The sequence below is a fragment of the Sapajus apella genome, unplaced genomic scaffold (assembly GCF_009761245.1).
Source record: "Sapajus apella isolate SASKATOON/1434 unplaced genomic scaffold, GSC_monkey_1.0 scaffold189, whole genome shotgun sequence".
In the NCBI taxonomy this organism is placed as follows: domain Eukaryota; kingdom Metazoa; phylum Chordata; class Mammalia; order Primates; family Cebidae; genus Sapajus; species Sapajus apella.
In genome coordinates this window covers 70,643-87,342 of record NW_022437129.1, presented here as the reverse complement: position 1 = coordinate 87,342, position 16,700 = coordinate 70,643, and the positions used below count along the sequence as shown (strand labels likewise).

The 16,700-nt window shown below is 44.8% G+C and overlaps 1 protein-coding gene and 1 long non-coding RNA gene across 4 annotated transcripts in view; one reads left to right on the top strand and one right to left on the bottom strand.

Moving 5' to 3' along the window:
- LOC116543552 overlaps positions 1 to 16,543 on the top strand; it is an 18,922-nt gene extending 2,379 nt beyond the window's left edge. The window contains exon 3 of the long non-coding RNA XR_004265611.1: positions 16,464 to 16,543. This is a non-coding gene — a long non-coding RNA (uncharacterized LOC116543552). The remainder of the gene's footprint in view (positions 1 to 16,463) is intronic.
- The window catches only part of AKAP10 (A-kinase anchoring protein 10), a 75,062-nt gene continuing 69,990 nt past the window's right edge, over positions 11,629 to 16,700 (bottom strand). For 2 of the 3 annotated variants that reach the window (XM_032269198.1, XM_032269199.1), the window contains exon 12: positions 11,629 to 13,839. In XM_032269198.1, coding sequence (XP_032125089.1) covers positions 13,834 to 13,839 — 6 coding nt within the window. In that variant the 3' untranslated portion in view covers positions 11,629 to 13,833. The remainder of the gene's footprint in view (positions 13,840 to 16,700) is intronic. The other variant, XM_032269197.1, reaches the window with a different exon arrangement.

Genomic DNA, 16,700 nt, shown 5'->3' with positions numbered 1-16,700 from the left:
AAAAAAAAAAAGACAAAAAAATATTCAACATCTTTATTATGAGGTATATATAAAATAATTTATTGGAATGAATATCTTATTTATTTATTTATCGATTTTTTCAGAGACAGGGTCTGTCACTCAGGCTGGAGTGCAGCATACTACAGCCTCAAACTCCTGGATTCAAGCAATCCTTCTACCTCAGTCTCCTGAGTAGCTGGGACTACGGCTGCATGCAGCTACACCTGGGTAATTTTTAAAATTTTTAGTAGAGATGAGGTCTCACTATGTTGCCCAAGCTGGTCTTGAACTCCGGGCTCAAGCGATCCTTCCAACCTGGCCTCCCAAAATGCTGGAATTCCAGGCGTGAGCCACCCCACCTGGACCACAAACTCATTTTCATATCATTAGATAATCTAAAATTTTCTCTTAAAATTGATACTGTGTTTTCTTTTTCCTTTCTTTCTTTTCCTTTTTTTTTTTTTTTTTGAGACAGGATCTTGCTGTCCTGTCCAACTCCCAGGTTGGAGTACAGAGGCATGAACACGGCTCACTGCAGCCTTGACTTCCTGAATACAAGCAATCCTTTGGCCTCAGCGTCCTGAGTAGCTGGGACCAGAGGCAGACACCAGAAACATCCTGGTAACTTTTGTTGTTTTGGTTGAGATAGGGTCTCACCATGTTAGCCAAGGCTAGGTACTTGGTTCGTTCCTTTCTTTCCTTCCTTCCCTCCCTTCCTTCCTTCCTTCCTTCCTTTTCTTCTTTCTTGTCTTTCTCTCTTTTCTCTCTTTCTTTCTTTCTTTTTTTTTTTTTTTGAGACGGAGTTTCGCTCTTGTTACCCAGGCTGGAGTGCAATGGTGCGATCTCGGCTCACCGCAACCTCCGCCTCCTGGGTTCAGGCAATTCTCCTGCCTCAACCTCCTGAGTCGCTGGGATTACAGGCACGCGCCACCATGCCCAGCTAATTTTTTGTATTTTTAGTAGAGACGGGGTTTCACCATGCTGACCAGGATGGTCTCGATCTCTTGACCTCGTGATCCACCCGCCTCGGCCTCCCACAGTGCTGGGATTACAGGCTTGAGCCACCGGGCCCGGCCTTTCTTTCTTTCTTTTGAGGCAGGGTCTTACTCTGCAACCCAGGCCAGAGTGCACTGGCACGATCACAGCTCACTGCACTGCAGCCTTGACCTCCTGGGCTCAGTTGATCCTCCCACCTCAGCCTCTGGAGCAGCTGAAACTATAGGCATGCCCAGTTAAGTTTTTGTACTTTTTGTGGTAACAGGTCAGGGTCTCTCTATATTGCCCAGGCTGGTCTCAAACTCCTGAGCTCCAAGAGATCTGCCTGCCTCAGTCTCCCAAAGTGCTGGGATTACAGACACAAGCCACCACACTCAGCCTGGCTTTATTTCCAACTGCATATCTCTTCAATCACTTCCTTCGCTACCTTTTCATAGTTTCCCCTAGTTTTATGTGTTCAATCATTTTTGTCATTTGCTTAATTAATCTAGCATTTCTTAAGCTTTTATTTCTTTTTTAGACTGAGTGTCGCTCTGTCACTCAGGCTGGAGGACACTGGCTCGATCTCAGCTCACTGCTACCTCCGCTGCTTGGATTCAAGTGATTCCCCTGCCTCAGCCTTCCGAGTAGCTGGGACTATGGGCATGTGCCACCACGCCTGGGTAATTTTTTGTATTTTAGTGGAGACGGGGTTTCACCATGTTGGCCATGATGGTCTCGATCTCCTGACCTCGTGATCCACCCACTTCAGCCTCCCAGAGTGCTGGGGTTACAGGCACGAGCCACTGCGCCCGGACTGTTTTATATTTTGACAAATTTTTTTAGTGTCTGGCTTAATAGAAGAAAACTGAATTCTCATATATATTTTACATTCAGTCTGTTGTAATATGCTGTTTCGGTTAAGGAAAATCTGGCCTCATAGATATGTAGTTGGAAGAGGTGGACTAACTCAAAAGCTTATTCAGATCAAAATTTGACAAGTGGTTTTTGTTTTGTTTTGTTTTTTTGAGACAGTCTCACTCTGTTGCCCAGGCTGGAGTGCAGTGGTGCGATCTTGGCTCACTGCCACTTCTGCCTCCCAGGGTCAAGTGATTCTCCCGCCTCAGCCTCCTGAGTAGCTGGGATTACAGGCATGCACCACCACGCCCAGCTAATTTTTAATTTTTTTTTTTTTTTTTGAGACGGACTTTCACTCTTGTTACCCAGGCTGGAGTGCAATGGCGCGATCTCGGCTCACTGCAACCTCCGCCTCCCGGGTTCAGGCAATTCTCCTGCCTCAGCCTCCTTAGTAGCTGGGATTACAGGCACGTGCCACCATGCCCAGCTAATTTTTTGTAGTTTTTTAGTAGAGACGGGGTTTCACCGTGTTGACCAGGATGGTCTCGATCTCTTGACCTTGTGATCCACCCGCCTCGGCCTCCCAAAATGCTGGGATTACAGGCTTGAGCCACCGCGCCCGGCCCAATTTTTTTTTTTTTTTTTTAAAGATGGGGTTTCACCCTGATGGCCAGGCTGGTCTTGAACTGCTGACCTCAGGTGATCCACCCACCTCGGCCTCCCAAAGTGCTAGGATTACAGGTGAGAGCCACCACACCCGGCCTAATTTTTAAATTTTTAATAGAGAAGGGGTTTCACCATGTTGGCCAAGCTGGTCTCAAACACGTGTCCTCATGATCTGCTCACCCTGACCTCCGAAAGTGCTGGGATTACAGATGTGAGCCACCATGCCTGGCTGAGTGTTTTTTTCTTAAAGGTTAGTTACAATGTATAATCTGAACCATATCAATAAATTGTTTGTACTCTGTTATATCGAAATCTATTGCTGGTGTCTGCACTTTGATCTTCTACCCAAACATGATTTTTTACATCATGCCCTGGCCATTTGGAAAATATTGGCTTGGCCAGGTTTGGTGGCTCATGTCTATAATACCAATGCTTTTAGAGGCTGAGGTGGGAGGATCACTTGAGGCTAGGATTTGAGACCAGCCTGGGCAACATAGTAAGACTCGCATCTCAAAAACAATTGGACTGGACTGGGCATGGTGGCTCAAGCCTGTAATCCCAGCACTTTGGGAGGCTGAGGTGGGTGGATTACCTGAGGTCAGGCGTTAACAACATGGAGAAACCCCATCTCTACTGAACTACTAAAAATACAAAAAAATTAGCCGGGCATGGTGGCACGCGCCTGTGGTCCCAGCTACTCTGGAGGCTGAGGCAGAAGAATTGCTGGAACCCAGGAGGCAGAGGTTGCAGTGAGCTGAGATTGTGCCGCTGCACTCCAGCCTGGTGACGTTAGCAAGACTCCCTCTCAAAAAAAAAAAAAAACAAACAAAAAGAAACTAGCTGGGTGTGGTAGGGCATGCCTGTGGTATCGGCTACTTGGGAGGCTGAGGCAGGAGAATCGCTTGAACCCAGGAGGTGGAAGTTTCAGTGAGCTGAGATTACACCACTGCACCCCAGCCTGGGTGACAGAGCAAGACTGTGCCTCAAAAAACAAAAAAAATTGGACTAGATTATGCAGCTCTTCCAAATATTGACACATTTTATTATACAGTATTTTACAAAGTACATTTGTTCGCCTGGTGTGGTGGCTCACAGCTGTAATCCCAGCACTTTGGGAGGCTGAGGTAGATCACTTGAGCCCATGAGTTGGAGACGAGCCTGGTTAAAATAGTGAGACCTAGTCTCCACAAAAAAATCATGGTGGCATGCACTTGTGGTCCCAGCTATGAGAGAGTCTGAGGTGGGAGGATCACTAGATCATGGGAGTTTGAGGCTGCAGTGAGCCAAGATCAGACCACTGCACTCCAGCCTGGGCGACAGAGTGAGACCCTATCTTAAAAATAAAGAAGAAAAGAAAGAAAATGTCGTTTAAAAATCCAAGTCAAAATAGCCAGCTGGTCAGTTGTACTTTCAAGCAAAAATGGTATTCCATGAAAATAGTGGCTAGGTCTGCTGACTAGAAAACCACACAAGTGCTTTTCCTGGGGCCAGCTGTCATACTTCACCATGCAAGTGCTTTATGCAGACTTCCCATTTGTCATGCATATTAAAATACATATACTCGAGGGTTGATATTTAATGAAATTAGCAATTGGCACTGCTTCACCAAGAACATTCCTATGGGAAACTGGCTTTTTCTTTTTATTGGGGGGTGAGGGGACAGAATCTTACTCTGTCACCCAGGCTGGAGTGCAGTGGCACAATCTCAGCGAGTCTTACTCTGTCACCCAGGCTGGAGTGCAGTGGCACAATCTCAGCTCGCTGCAACCTCCACCTCCCAGGTTCAAGCAATTCTCCCTGCCTCAGCCTCCCGGGTAGCTGGGATTACAGGCACCTGCTACCACACCTGGCTAATATTGTATTTTTTAGTAGAGATGGGTTTTCACCATGTTGGCCAGACTGTCTTGAACTCCTGACTTCAGGTGATCTGCCCACCTTGGCTTCCCAAAGTGCTGGGATTAAAGGCGTGAGTCACCGCGCCCAGCAGACTTTTTCTTTTATGGCAAGTGCATGGTGGTGAAGATTTCAATAACGAGTGGCACAGGTCAGTGTCACTGTCCAGATTTCCACTGAGATGTGTTTCACCCATCCTTGCTTTTGCATCTGCAGTGCAAATATTCACATGGTGACACATGGCAACACCCCACCTCTTACTCTGATTATGAAGTTTTGACCTTGCAGAAGTCCAAAAAAGGTCTGAGGGACCGTTGGGCACCTGTGGGATGATGCCTTGTGAACTGCTGGACTAGCACTAGAGAGAGACATCTCAATGTCAATCTCTTTGTAGGAGCAGATAGGGTGTTTTTCAGGCACTAGAGCAAAGGAAGGCTTAGTTCAGATTCTGGACAGATAGGCCCAGTAAGGCCATTAGCTGGGCCTGGTCCATTTACAGCAAATTGTTATTTTCTCCTGCATCTCCCGGGTCATGCTTCCTGGGAAGAGCTCACTGACATCTGGTGGCATAGAGGCCCAGAACCAAACTGTTGGTGATGCCAAACTGGATGCTATGTGAGGACAGCTCAAGGGGCTCAGCCAGGCTGGGCATTGGGAAAGGCTTTGGGAGAATGTGGAGGAGAAAGTGGTCAGTCTTCAGAGATGAGAGCTTCTTTGGGCAGAATGTGGGGGAAGACATTTTAAATTGTGGGCACTGCTTGAGCAAAGACACCAGTTCTGAGATGTGAAACCCACCGAGAGAGCAGATGTGTAGCTCAAGAAGTAGTGTTCTGGCTGGGCACAGTGACTTTCGCCTGTAATCTTAGCACTATGGTAGGCTGAAGCAGGTGGATCACCTGAGGTCAGGAGATCGAGACCAGCCAGGTCAACGTGGCAAAACCCCATCTCTACTAAAAATACAAAAAATTAGCTGGGTGTGGTATAATCCCAGCTACAAACATTAGCAGGGTGCACCTGTAATCCCAGCTACTCAGGAGGCTGAGGCAAGAGAATCGCTTGAACCTGGGAGGCGGAGGTTGCAATGAGCCGAGATTGCACCACTGCACTCCAGCCTGGGCAACAGAGTGAGACTTTGGACTTTATTCAGCGGACAACAGGAACTTCGTGAAAAATACATTTAATACAAATCCCCATTTCCCTAATAAAAAAATCATTTCAAGTACCCAGAGTACTTAAACTTCTAGGAATGTTGATGAAATAGGCAGATGTCATTAGAATATCGAATTTATTACTTTGGTTATACATGCATATTTAAAATAGCATTATATATATAATACATTAATACAAAATATTGCTTTTTTCCCATTCTCACATTTCAAGTAACAATTTTATTCACTCTCTACATGCATCTTGGACATCAATGTCTTCATGATATCTAGAGTCCATTTCTCAAAGTCTGTCTCCTTGACTTGCATCTAAGCTGTCTGAGATGCAGCACTTTTCAAATACATGTCTGACTCACGGGAAAGTTTGACCCAAGTCACCACATTAGGACCGTCCTCCCCAGCCCCCAATTTATCATGTAGGTGTATGTTTGTAATCCTTACAACAAAATCTCTTATTACTTTTGTAATTGCTCTTTGAAAGGCAGATTATGACACCCAACCAACTCTTGTAATAGTGAGGGAATGATTTTCCTGGTATAATGACAAAGCTTCTTCCTTCCCCTCTAATCCATTCCAATAGGAGGAATCTACAACCGTACAAAACTTGCATTGTTTGAGGTTGTCATGGGCAGTGTGTGAGGAGAAACCAGAGGTAGAGCAGCTGCAGGAGATCGCCAAGTTTGGTTACGGGTGCGACCAAGAAGTGAAACACCAGCTTGAGAACAGAACAGAACCGGCCAGATTGCTGGGCAGACTGCCATCATGGACAGTGATATTCCTGGCGTGGGAATGAAGTGAAGAAACCTGGGGGTGGTAGATGGGAGACTTGGAAAAGTAGGCCGGAGCGGCCTGGAGCCGAGCAGATGGCAGAAATGAGAGGGCAGTCTCAGGTGGCAAGGTTGTGGAGGAGGTGGAGCAAGGCTGTGGAAGCAGCACTGGCTGGGAGTGGGCACTGCAATGATGATGGGGTGTGGGGTGGGGAGTCAGGACTGGGAAGAAATGGTGCCTTGAGACTTGCCGAATGGGCAGGTCCTGGAGAGAGTGAGATGGCCAGAAAGTCTGTAAACTACAGGGTTGAGGGAGGGCACCTGAACTGCCCTCAGTAGGTCCCTTACTGTCTAGTAGCACTCATCCCATTGAGTGGTCATCGCTTGCTTTCTGGACTGCAAGGAGGGCAGGCAGTGCTTGTCCTGGGTACTGCTGTATCTCCAGTAACGACGACGGGCATATAACAGGCCCTCAGAAAATACATACTCCATGAAGACATAGAGATGAAGGAAGAGGGGAAGAAAAACCAAAGTATGAGCATCCTCTGGGAGGGAATTGAAAAGGAGGTCATCGAAGGAGAGACAGGCCAGAAAAGGCATGGTCAGGACCCCAGAGGGAACTGAGGACCTGGGGTACAAACGGAAAGAAAATGAGCCAGACCGGATTTGTACGAAAGGTTCCACTGGAACCTTGGGTATGATTCCAACAGCCGCAAGTCTCAGCCTGGACTGTCAAGGGCACTGCTCCCAGCAAAGGGGCTTGGGAGCTGATGACTCTGGGCTGAGACTGGTCTGTGGCCTCTTCTAAGCCTCATCCCAGCAAGACTTGCTTTGATGGCCTCAGACCTGCCCAGGCTCCCAGAGACAGAAACTGCAGTGGTGTTTGGGTTTCTCTGCTTTAACAAACATCTCAGTAACAGTAAAGGATTTATGTGCTTGTTTGGGTGAGTCATGAATAATAGGTCTCAAATTACATTTCTGTGTAGCATGGTCATTCCCAACAAAAGGGAATGAAAATATTCATTTCCCAGCTCACAGGAAAGATTTTAAGGCAGTGATTCTTGATGTGTGGTCTCCACAGCAGCAGCATCTGGCAATTTGTTAAAAAATGCAAATTCTTGCACCACCCCAGACCTACTAAATTAGAAACTTTGGGGGTTAGGCCCAACAATGCAAGTTTTCACAAGTCCTCCAAGGAATCCTGATGCATGCGAAAATTTAAGAAAACTGTTTTAAGGTAACAGATGGGATATTTTCCACTTTAAAGTGAATCCTTCTAATTTTGTCTGAAGTTCTCGATACACTTGTCTGCATCGAGTACCAATCAGCAGCAAAATGAGAGAAGGAAGAGGAGAACATTTGCAGGGTAACACAGTTGCAAGTAAGAGGGCAGTCCTCCCCTGGCTAAGACGCTGGAGGAATTCCTTTACCTCTTGAGCCTCAGTCATCTTCTTTTTTTTTTTTTTTCACCTGGGTGCAGGTGGGCTAAGGCCGAAAAGGGCGTTAGTGAGTCTTCTCTTTTATAAGGGAAAACGGCCAGGCATGGTGGCTCACACCTGTAATCCCAGTACTTTGGGAGGCTGAGATGGGAAGAGTGCTTGAGGCCAGGAGTTCAAGACTAACCTGGGCAACATAGTGAGACCCTCTCTCTCTTTAAAAAAAAAAAAAAAAAAAAAATTAAAGGGAAAAAATCAGTACTTACAAGACTATAAGGATCAAATGAGACGCCAATTGACACATACAATGTTTACTCATTATCCTGATTATTGTTGCCATTGCAGAACTCAGGAACTGATTATGGAATTAGCTCAACAGCTAGTTAGGATTTTCCAAGGTCGTGATTTTATACTGCATGCATGTAGTAACTGTACAAGTCTTTTTTTTTTTTTTGAGATGAAGTCTCGCTCTGTCATCGAGGCTGGAGTGCAGTGGTGAGATGTCAGCTCACTGCAACCTCCACCTCCCTGGTTCAAGCAGTTCCCTTGCCTCAGCCTCCCGAGTAGCTGGGATTACAGGCGCATGATACCAAGCCCAGTTAAGTTTTTTGGTATTTTTAGTAGAGATAGGGTTTCACCATGTTGGCCAGGCTGGTCACGAACTCCTAACCTCAGGCAATCTGCTTGCCTCAGCCTCCCAAAGTTCTGGGATTACAGGTGTGAGCCACCGTGCCCAGCCAATTGTCTTGTTTTTAAGAATTCACAAGTCCCAAAGCTCTGCAGAGCCACGGAGCTGAGACTAACTTTATGGCCTCTTCTAAGCCTTACTCTAAGGTAAGCTCTGTTCAGGGACTTGCCTTGATGGACTCAGGCATCAAGATCAACCAGGTGCTCAACACCTGAGAAAGTGCCAAAACCTCCAGTCTTGTAGCAAGTGAATGGAGTGGCACAGCAACTGGTCCTGGTGGAAAGACGCGGCTGAGAGGATACAGAAGGGGGACCTCTCTGCAGGCTCCCTCTCTAAGCTGCAGCTCTCCCTCTCTAAGCTGCAGCTCTCCCTACGAGTCTAGAGCAGGAGGGCCTGACAATTTCTAATTGATCTTGGTGGGTTAGAGAGCTAAATCATGGGCTCAAAGGCCATCTTAAATCAGAAGTACCAGCACACGGTTTAGCTGCTATCCCAATTTACAGCTCCTCTTCAGTAAAATGCAAGCTCCAAGGCGCCTGGAACTCACAGGGTGACTGAATGAGTGAATATTTACTAAACCAATAATTCCATAATTAGAAGGAACAAAAGGTACTCTTTGCCAAGAAGAGGAAAACAAAGAAAAACTTGAAAGAAGTGTGGTACTTCCTTCAGCTGGAGCCTCTTTCCAAGTTGTATGGTGTGTGGAATTCTTACTGTGATGTGGGAGAGGCCAGCTTGGGGTGACCTGGGGATGAGTCTGAAGGCACATTCAATACACAGGGCTCAGCTGAAGCTGGGCAAACGGCACAGTTGTTGCAATCCTCACCTCTCCTTTGCTCCTTGGTAAATCCCAGCTCCTCTCAGGCTGAAACTAAGTCTGCTTTCTAGGCTCCTTGCCCACAGACTGGGCCCAGTCTGACAGGTGCTTCCGTTGTGCAGGGGGTGGGGGTGGGTAGGTAGATGCACTATCACCTTTAGCCAAGGGGCTGAATGCATCCAGGTGAGTTCTGTGACATCCTGAATCCGCCAAGGCAGGCAGTTTGAGAGGAACAGACTGAGGAAATACTTGCTCACATGAAGTTACTAAGGAAGGAATACCTGCTCTCCTGTGTGCCAAGCAAGCCAGTGGGCAGCAACCCTCCCTGAACACGAATGCCCTCGGGGGCTGTGCTCACACTGATTCCTCCATGGGCATCTCCACCTGCCCAGAATCCAGTCCCACCCCTCCTACTCTCCACCAACTCTTTCCAAGCAGAGGGGCTTCCTCTAGTGCTCAGTGTTCACCCATAGAGGGCCTCAGTGGGTAACTATTAGTGTGGACCACCCAAGTTGTAACTTTGAGGGGTTTTACTGGGGTTTCTTCCCACCTTATGGCTCCAGCAAAGGCCAGAGACCTTGCCTAGTACATAGAATTGGTCAATATTTACACATTTTGCAAAAATTATTTCCCCCGCCAAGCTTCCATCATTCTAACCAAAAAGCTTTCTATTTCTGGGTTTATTACAATTGCTAAAAGTGTTTATAATCCTGATTATTCTTCGGAAGGATTTGAGAATGAAAAGGGACTGGTACACACCTGACTTCTAATGGTGATGATCTCACAAGTCAGAGACTTCTCCCTTTCCTGGGCCTCAGTAACTGCTTGTTACAAAAAACAAGGAGCGTCTTTTAGCTCCATTAGCTTAGGATACCATTTTGAGAGAATACACGATGACTAAGTAAAGTTTACTAAAGAAAACTTATTCTCCAGAAATCAGCAGTACTTTTTAGACATGCTGAACATACATGATCATTAGGAATTAGAGCAGACTGGCAATATTTTAGCCAAACTCCTTTCAGTTGCACGTAATTAAAAAACTCACTTTGGACTGTTTTTAAAAAATAAAAAATCATTCTAAGGCTGAGAGGTTAACGGAGTCCAATGCAAGGATGCAGGACTAGATGCAGAAACTAAAGACGTCCTCAGGGTTATCCGGTAGCTGCTATCTCAGGCCCACACGCTTCTGTTTGTCCATGCAGTGCTGGCTCCTGACTTTTTAAGTGCCACATCCAAGCACCATCACAGATGGTGACGAGTATCTCTCCTTCCCCATGCAAAATCCTTTTTTTTTCTTTGAGACAGAGTCTCGCTCGGTGGCCCAGGCTGGAGTACAGTGGTACGATCTCTGCTCACTGCAACCTCTGCCTCCTGGGTTCAAGCAATTAATTCTCCCTGCCTCAGCCCCCCAAGTAACTGGGATTACAGGTGCCTGCCACCACAACCGGCTAATTTTTAAGTAAGAGACGGGTTTCGCCATGTTGAACAGGCTGGTCTTGAACTCTTGACCTCAAGTGATCCACCCACCTCGGCCTCCCAAAGTGCTGGGATTACAGGTGTGAGCCATCACACCTTGCCAAAATTCTTTTTCTTTTTTTAAACAGAGTCTTGCTCTGTTGCCGAGGCTGAAGTGCAGTGGTGTGACCTTGGCTTACTGCAACCCCTGCTTCCTGGGTTCAAGTGATTCCCCTGCCTCAGTCTCCCAAGTAGCTAGGATTACAGGTGCTTGCCACCACATCTCGCTAATTTTGGTATTTTTAGTAGAGATGGGGTTTCACCATGTTGGCCAGGCTGGTTTCGAACTACTGACCTCAAGTGATCCACCTGCCTCGGCCTCCCAAAGTACTGGGCTTACAGGTGTAAGCCACTGTGCCTGGCCTCAAAATTCTTAAGATAAAGAACTGTCTTGGGCCTGTCTGGATCAGGAGTTCAACCCTGGTCCAATTAACTGGTATGTGGGAAAGAGGGAGGAGAGGGTGAGAGGGAAAAGGTCACTGTGGAGAAACAGGACCCCACTCTTGAAGTCAGGCAGGTACCCAAACAGTGTCACTGGAGAGAGGTCAGTCACTTCATCAGGTGCTCAGCTCTCAGTACTTAAATAAAACAGCAAAAGAAGTTTGTACTTTTTCCCTACGAATTTCTACTGAACCAGTCAAAGCTCCAGTACTGTAAACTACTTACATTTCATAAAGCTTTACTGAATGTTGAAACCCAAGTAGAAAGTTATAAAAAGCTGCTCCCTGTTTTATTGCTGTTCACTTGATTTGGCTGACATTTGCTTTTTACTTTCATCAAATCTTACAGAGCAACAAAGACACATCAAGTTACAAAAGGTATCACTTTCTAGTATCTTTTTTTTTTAAAACAATTGGTGTCAACGTCAATGACGTGATAAAGATGAAGGGTGTTCAACTGATTACTCGAACCCATAAAAACTCCACCAGGGAATCTTGTTTTGTGGGTACAATGCGTAGAGCCTGGAACACAGTGGGTGCTCAACGTTGGAGGATTCGAATTCCAACTTTAAAATGAGTACAAGGATCTACTTTAGATCAAATATTAAATCTGGCTAACAATTTTGGGCCACACTCGCTTCTGTGTCTCAAAGCAGGTGGGGCAGAAAAATGTAGCCGAGTCTCAAACTTGCTGCTATTCTCTTTATAAGTTTATAACTACTTGGCATCTCTAGCTCAGAAGCACAAAATGTATATACAAAAAAACGATCAGAAATTATCTTAACTGAAAGCACTAGTTTAAACAGCCTAGAGTCTTGTAGAAATTGTTATTCTAAAACATGCAGAGGCAGTAAGAGTCACCCAAAACCACATTTTATTCTATAATCTTGACATTGCTTTTCCATTAAAGATGGAAGCAATGTGAAATGGATGGAAATATTTCATTAAAAGAACAAAATGAATTAATCACAGCATGTACACCTAATAAAAACCTTGGGTTTATGCCATACACTCCAAACACAAGGCTAAGTCTAGTAGTGGTTCATGTTCTGGGTTTTTGTAAAGCAAAGGAAAATATTTGGAAAAATCAATGTGTTTCAACAGAAGAGCCACAAAAGCCCTGAAAGCAGAAAGTTGACACAATTTTAAATATAATTCATATATATATATATTTTAAAATCAAACACAATTAAATATCATATGGTTTAAGTACATGAATACTTCCGCTTTAGAAGAATAACAGAGGTGGTACATAGTACCAAAAACTTACACAAAGCCTTTTTGCTTCTTCTGTCGATCAAACAGTGTGCCTCTATACAATCAAATATTGCAATGGAATAAATTCTCTGTTCATTCAAGACTTTCTCAAGGACAAAAGTGATTAATTATATATATATATATATATATATATATTTTTTTTTTTTTTTGCAAAGTCTGAGCAAAAGCAGAAACATCTAAGAGAACTTTCTTTTCTCGCAATCATGTGCATTGAGGAAGCATTGGCACCACGTGTTCAATGGAGTGTGCTCACCAACTGAACGGCCTTGCTGATGGCTGTGAGGTCCCGATGCAGAAACCACCTGAGCAGAAGTGCAGTGAATGAGTCTCCTACTGTCCTGAAGCAAGAAGAAAGACCACCAACTGCACACTTCCCAGCTCACAGCAAAGAATGGGGGAGCCAGTCAAACAAAGTTGAATGTTTCTCTCTCCCCAACCACCCTGCTCACCTTAATAAAAAAAAAAGAATTATAATTTGGGAAAAACTGTTTTGTTCAAGGTGCCACAGGGGAAAAACTGGAGTCATCACTGTAATTTCTTTCTTTCCCCATGTATTCTGAAGGGAAAGTTAAGAAACTGGAGTGTAGAATTCCAGAGGCGCAAATCCTAATGCTCAGAGTAAACCAGATTTACCCTTCTGTTAGCAGGGGAGAGAATGGTTTTAAGCATACTGCATCTCAGGAGGAATTAAAATGTGAAAACTGTATACTGCCATCAAAGGGAGGAAGAAGTCACTGAAACCTGACCCATGACTTGTCAGCTTTCTTCCAAATTAATGCCACTGTGAAGGAAGACTGCATAATAAACTCTCACCCTGTTCCACTGAAGCTGCTAGCACCACACTGCCACTCAGAGCTGCCTGGCCCTTGGTTGGACGGACTCACCTGCTTTGGGAGGACAAAGCAAAGCACTTATGGCACCTGCTTTATGATGCTATTAGGGATGAGTTACTGCTGCGAATGTACATCAAGTATCAGTTCTATGCTTATCTGCCTACCACAGGATGTGGTCCCTGTCTATTCCAGTGGGGTTGAAACTCTCTCATAAATGGGTTATTGCCATTGGAAAACTAATAATTTTCTAGTAATGTAAACAATACCATTTAGTATCTTTAAGACTCTCATTGTATGAACGTCATGTGCATCAATTAGGCCTACAGGTAACTGCATTATGGTAGAAGTCTAGGATTGTCTCCCATTCTCTCCTGGAAACAACAGTGACAGATCAGTGAAAAGAAATACAGTGCTGTTTTCATTGGCTGTGTTGAAGAATCCAACCAAGGGAAAAATGTTCTCTTATTTTTCAAAAGCAGGTTTCCTTTATCTCATTTTGAGTCATAACTGAAAAAAAGAAAAGAAAAGAAAATGTTAAGGTACATTTCTTTAAAAAGTGACCTATTATCATTACAAATTAAGGATGGACACCAACACTTAGTGTTTACTATATACCAGAGTTTATGACAGCCAGCAGCTGACTACAATTTTGTGAGGTAAAATATTGTAATTTTCCTTGTTAACATATGAGTGAACTGAAGTTTCAAGAGGCTAGGTAACTTACCCAAGGGTCACATAACAAGGACTGGCATCCAGACTTGCTTTGGATTTTGTCAATAGATATTAGAATGAAAAATATTGCCAATTTTAGGTCAGGCACAGTGGCTCACACCTGTAATCCCAGCACTCTGGGAGGCCAAGGCAGGTGGATCACGAGGTCAAGAGTTTGAGACCAGCCTGGCCAATACGGTGAAACCCTATCTCTATTAAAAATACAAAAATTAGCCGGGCGTGGTGGTGCATGCCTGTAATCCCAGCCACTCAGGAGGCTGAGACAGGAGAATCTCTCGAACCCAGGAGGTGGAGGTTGCAGCGAGCTGAGATTGTGCCATTGCACTCCAGCCTGAGCAACAAGAGAGAAACTCCATCTCAAAAAACAAAACAAAACAAAAAAACCAAAATTCCCAATTTTTGACAGAGTAACTCTACTAGAAATTAACCCTACTGAATATTCAAGAGGGATGGTAAAGACACACATGCAGACATTCACTAAAATATTGCTTGTAACAGAGAAAAACCTGAAAGAACCTAAATAATCATTCACAAGGGATTCATTAAATGACAGTAGAGGCATGATATGGAATACTCCCACAGTCCTTACAAGGAAAAAATGAACTCTGATCTGCTAGGCACCCAAGACCAAGCTCATGAGGCTGACTCCCTCCTGAACTCACACCACTGGGGACAAACATCATGGAAGACAAGGTCCCCGGTATTGTGATGTCGGACATGCACACATAAAGCAATTCAGTAATGATGTGAGGTAGTTTATGCAGAATGTCCAAGTACATCCTATGGGCAAATGTCGAGCTGGAGGTTGAAGCAGAGAAGTATTCACAGGATAAGGAGCTACTGAATATTCCTTCACAGGCCTAGGACTTCACATATTCATAAAATCATGGGATGAGGCTCAGAAGGGAACCTTTTGGGGTTTTCTTGTTGAATTTCTCTGATCTACTGATGAGGACATGAGGAACTAAAGAAGAGTCACCTGCAAAAGGTCACACTTACTGCCCAAAGAAGGACTCAGCTAGTTCTGCAAGTCTACTGTTTATTTATTTATTTATTTATTTTTGAGACAGAGTTTCGCTCTTGTTACCCAGGCTGGAGTGCAATGGCGCGATCTCGGTTCACCGCAACCTCCGCCTCCTGGGTTCAGGCAATTCTCCTGCCCCAGCCTCCTGAGTCGCTGGGATTACAGGCATGCGCCACCATGCCCAGCTGATTTTTTTTTGTATTTTTAGTAGAGACGGGGTTTCACCATGTTGACCAGGATGGTCTCGATCTCTTGACCTCGTGATCCACCCGCCTCGGCCTCCCAAAGTGCTGGGATTACAGGCTTGAGCCACCGCGCCCGACCTTACTGTTTATTTTTATTTTTACTTTCGAGACGGAGTTTTGTTCTTGTTGCCCAGGCTGGGGTGCAATGGTGTGATTTTGGCTCACCGCAACCTCTACCTCCTGGGTTCAAGCGATTCTCCTGCCTCGGTCTCCTGAGTAGCTAGGATTACAGGCATGGGCCACCACGCCCAGCTATTTGTTAAATTTTTAGTAGAGATTGGGTTTTTCCATGTCGGCGAGGTTGGTCTTGAACTGCTGACCTCAGGTGATCCACCCGCCTTGGCCTCCCAAAGTACTGGGATTACAGGCATAAGCCACCGCCCTCGGGCTGAGTCTACTGTTTTTTTCCCTCACCAATGCACTACTGATCCCTGAGGGCCTGGCAGGACAGAAAATCTGACAAGTCAAAGAGAAGGCCTAGCAAGCTCAAAAACCAAAATATAGTGAAATATAGCTGTATATCCTAAAACTGAAAAGCATATACTAACAAAATTTGAACAGATAACTCAAACGAAAAGCCTGAATTGTAAACATCCGCTTTCCAAAAATGGTTTCTAAAGAACATTTTCTTATTATGGAACATTTGATTATGCACAGGATAATGATAACACAAACATAGCTACCTCTCACTTCTTATACACTTGTAGCTTGCTCCTGGCTATCTGAGGTTTGACTGAGACATAAAATAAATACAGACAAAAATGATCAACCTCATGCAGAAAAGAGGGCAGAGTCTGGAAAAGTAAATAGAGCTTTGGTATGAATCAATTCAGTGCAAATTCACAATTAAATCAAGCTCCAGTAATGACGGTTCTTAGAGTAAAAAGTTGGCTGGGAAGTCAGAAAGAAAAGGATGGTAATGGACCCAAACTGAATGCAAGTTCTCCAAACTACTGAGGGTTTTATGAGATGTCATCTGAAAGTATTTTCTCTGACTCCTAATTTTTGCTTAATATAATGATAGAGGAATAGTTTAATATGTTCACATAGAATCTAAGTAGAAATTCTCAGGACTGGGTGCGGTGGTTCACGCCTGTAATCACAGCACTTTGGGAAGTCAAGGCTGGTAGATCATGAAGTTAAGACATGGAAACCATCCTGGCCAACAGGATAAAACCCTGTCTCTACTAAGAATACAAAAATTAGCCGGATGTGGTGCACACCTGTAGTTTCAGCTACTTCGGAGGCTGAGGCAGGAGAATCGCTTAAACACAGGAGGCAGAGGTTGCAGTGAGCGGAGATTGTGCCATTGCACTCCAGCCTGGCGACAGAGTAAGACACCATCTCAAAAAAAAAAAAAAAAAGAG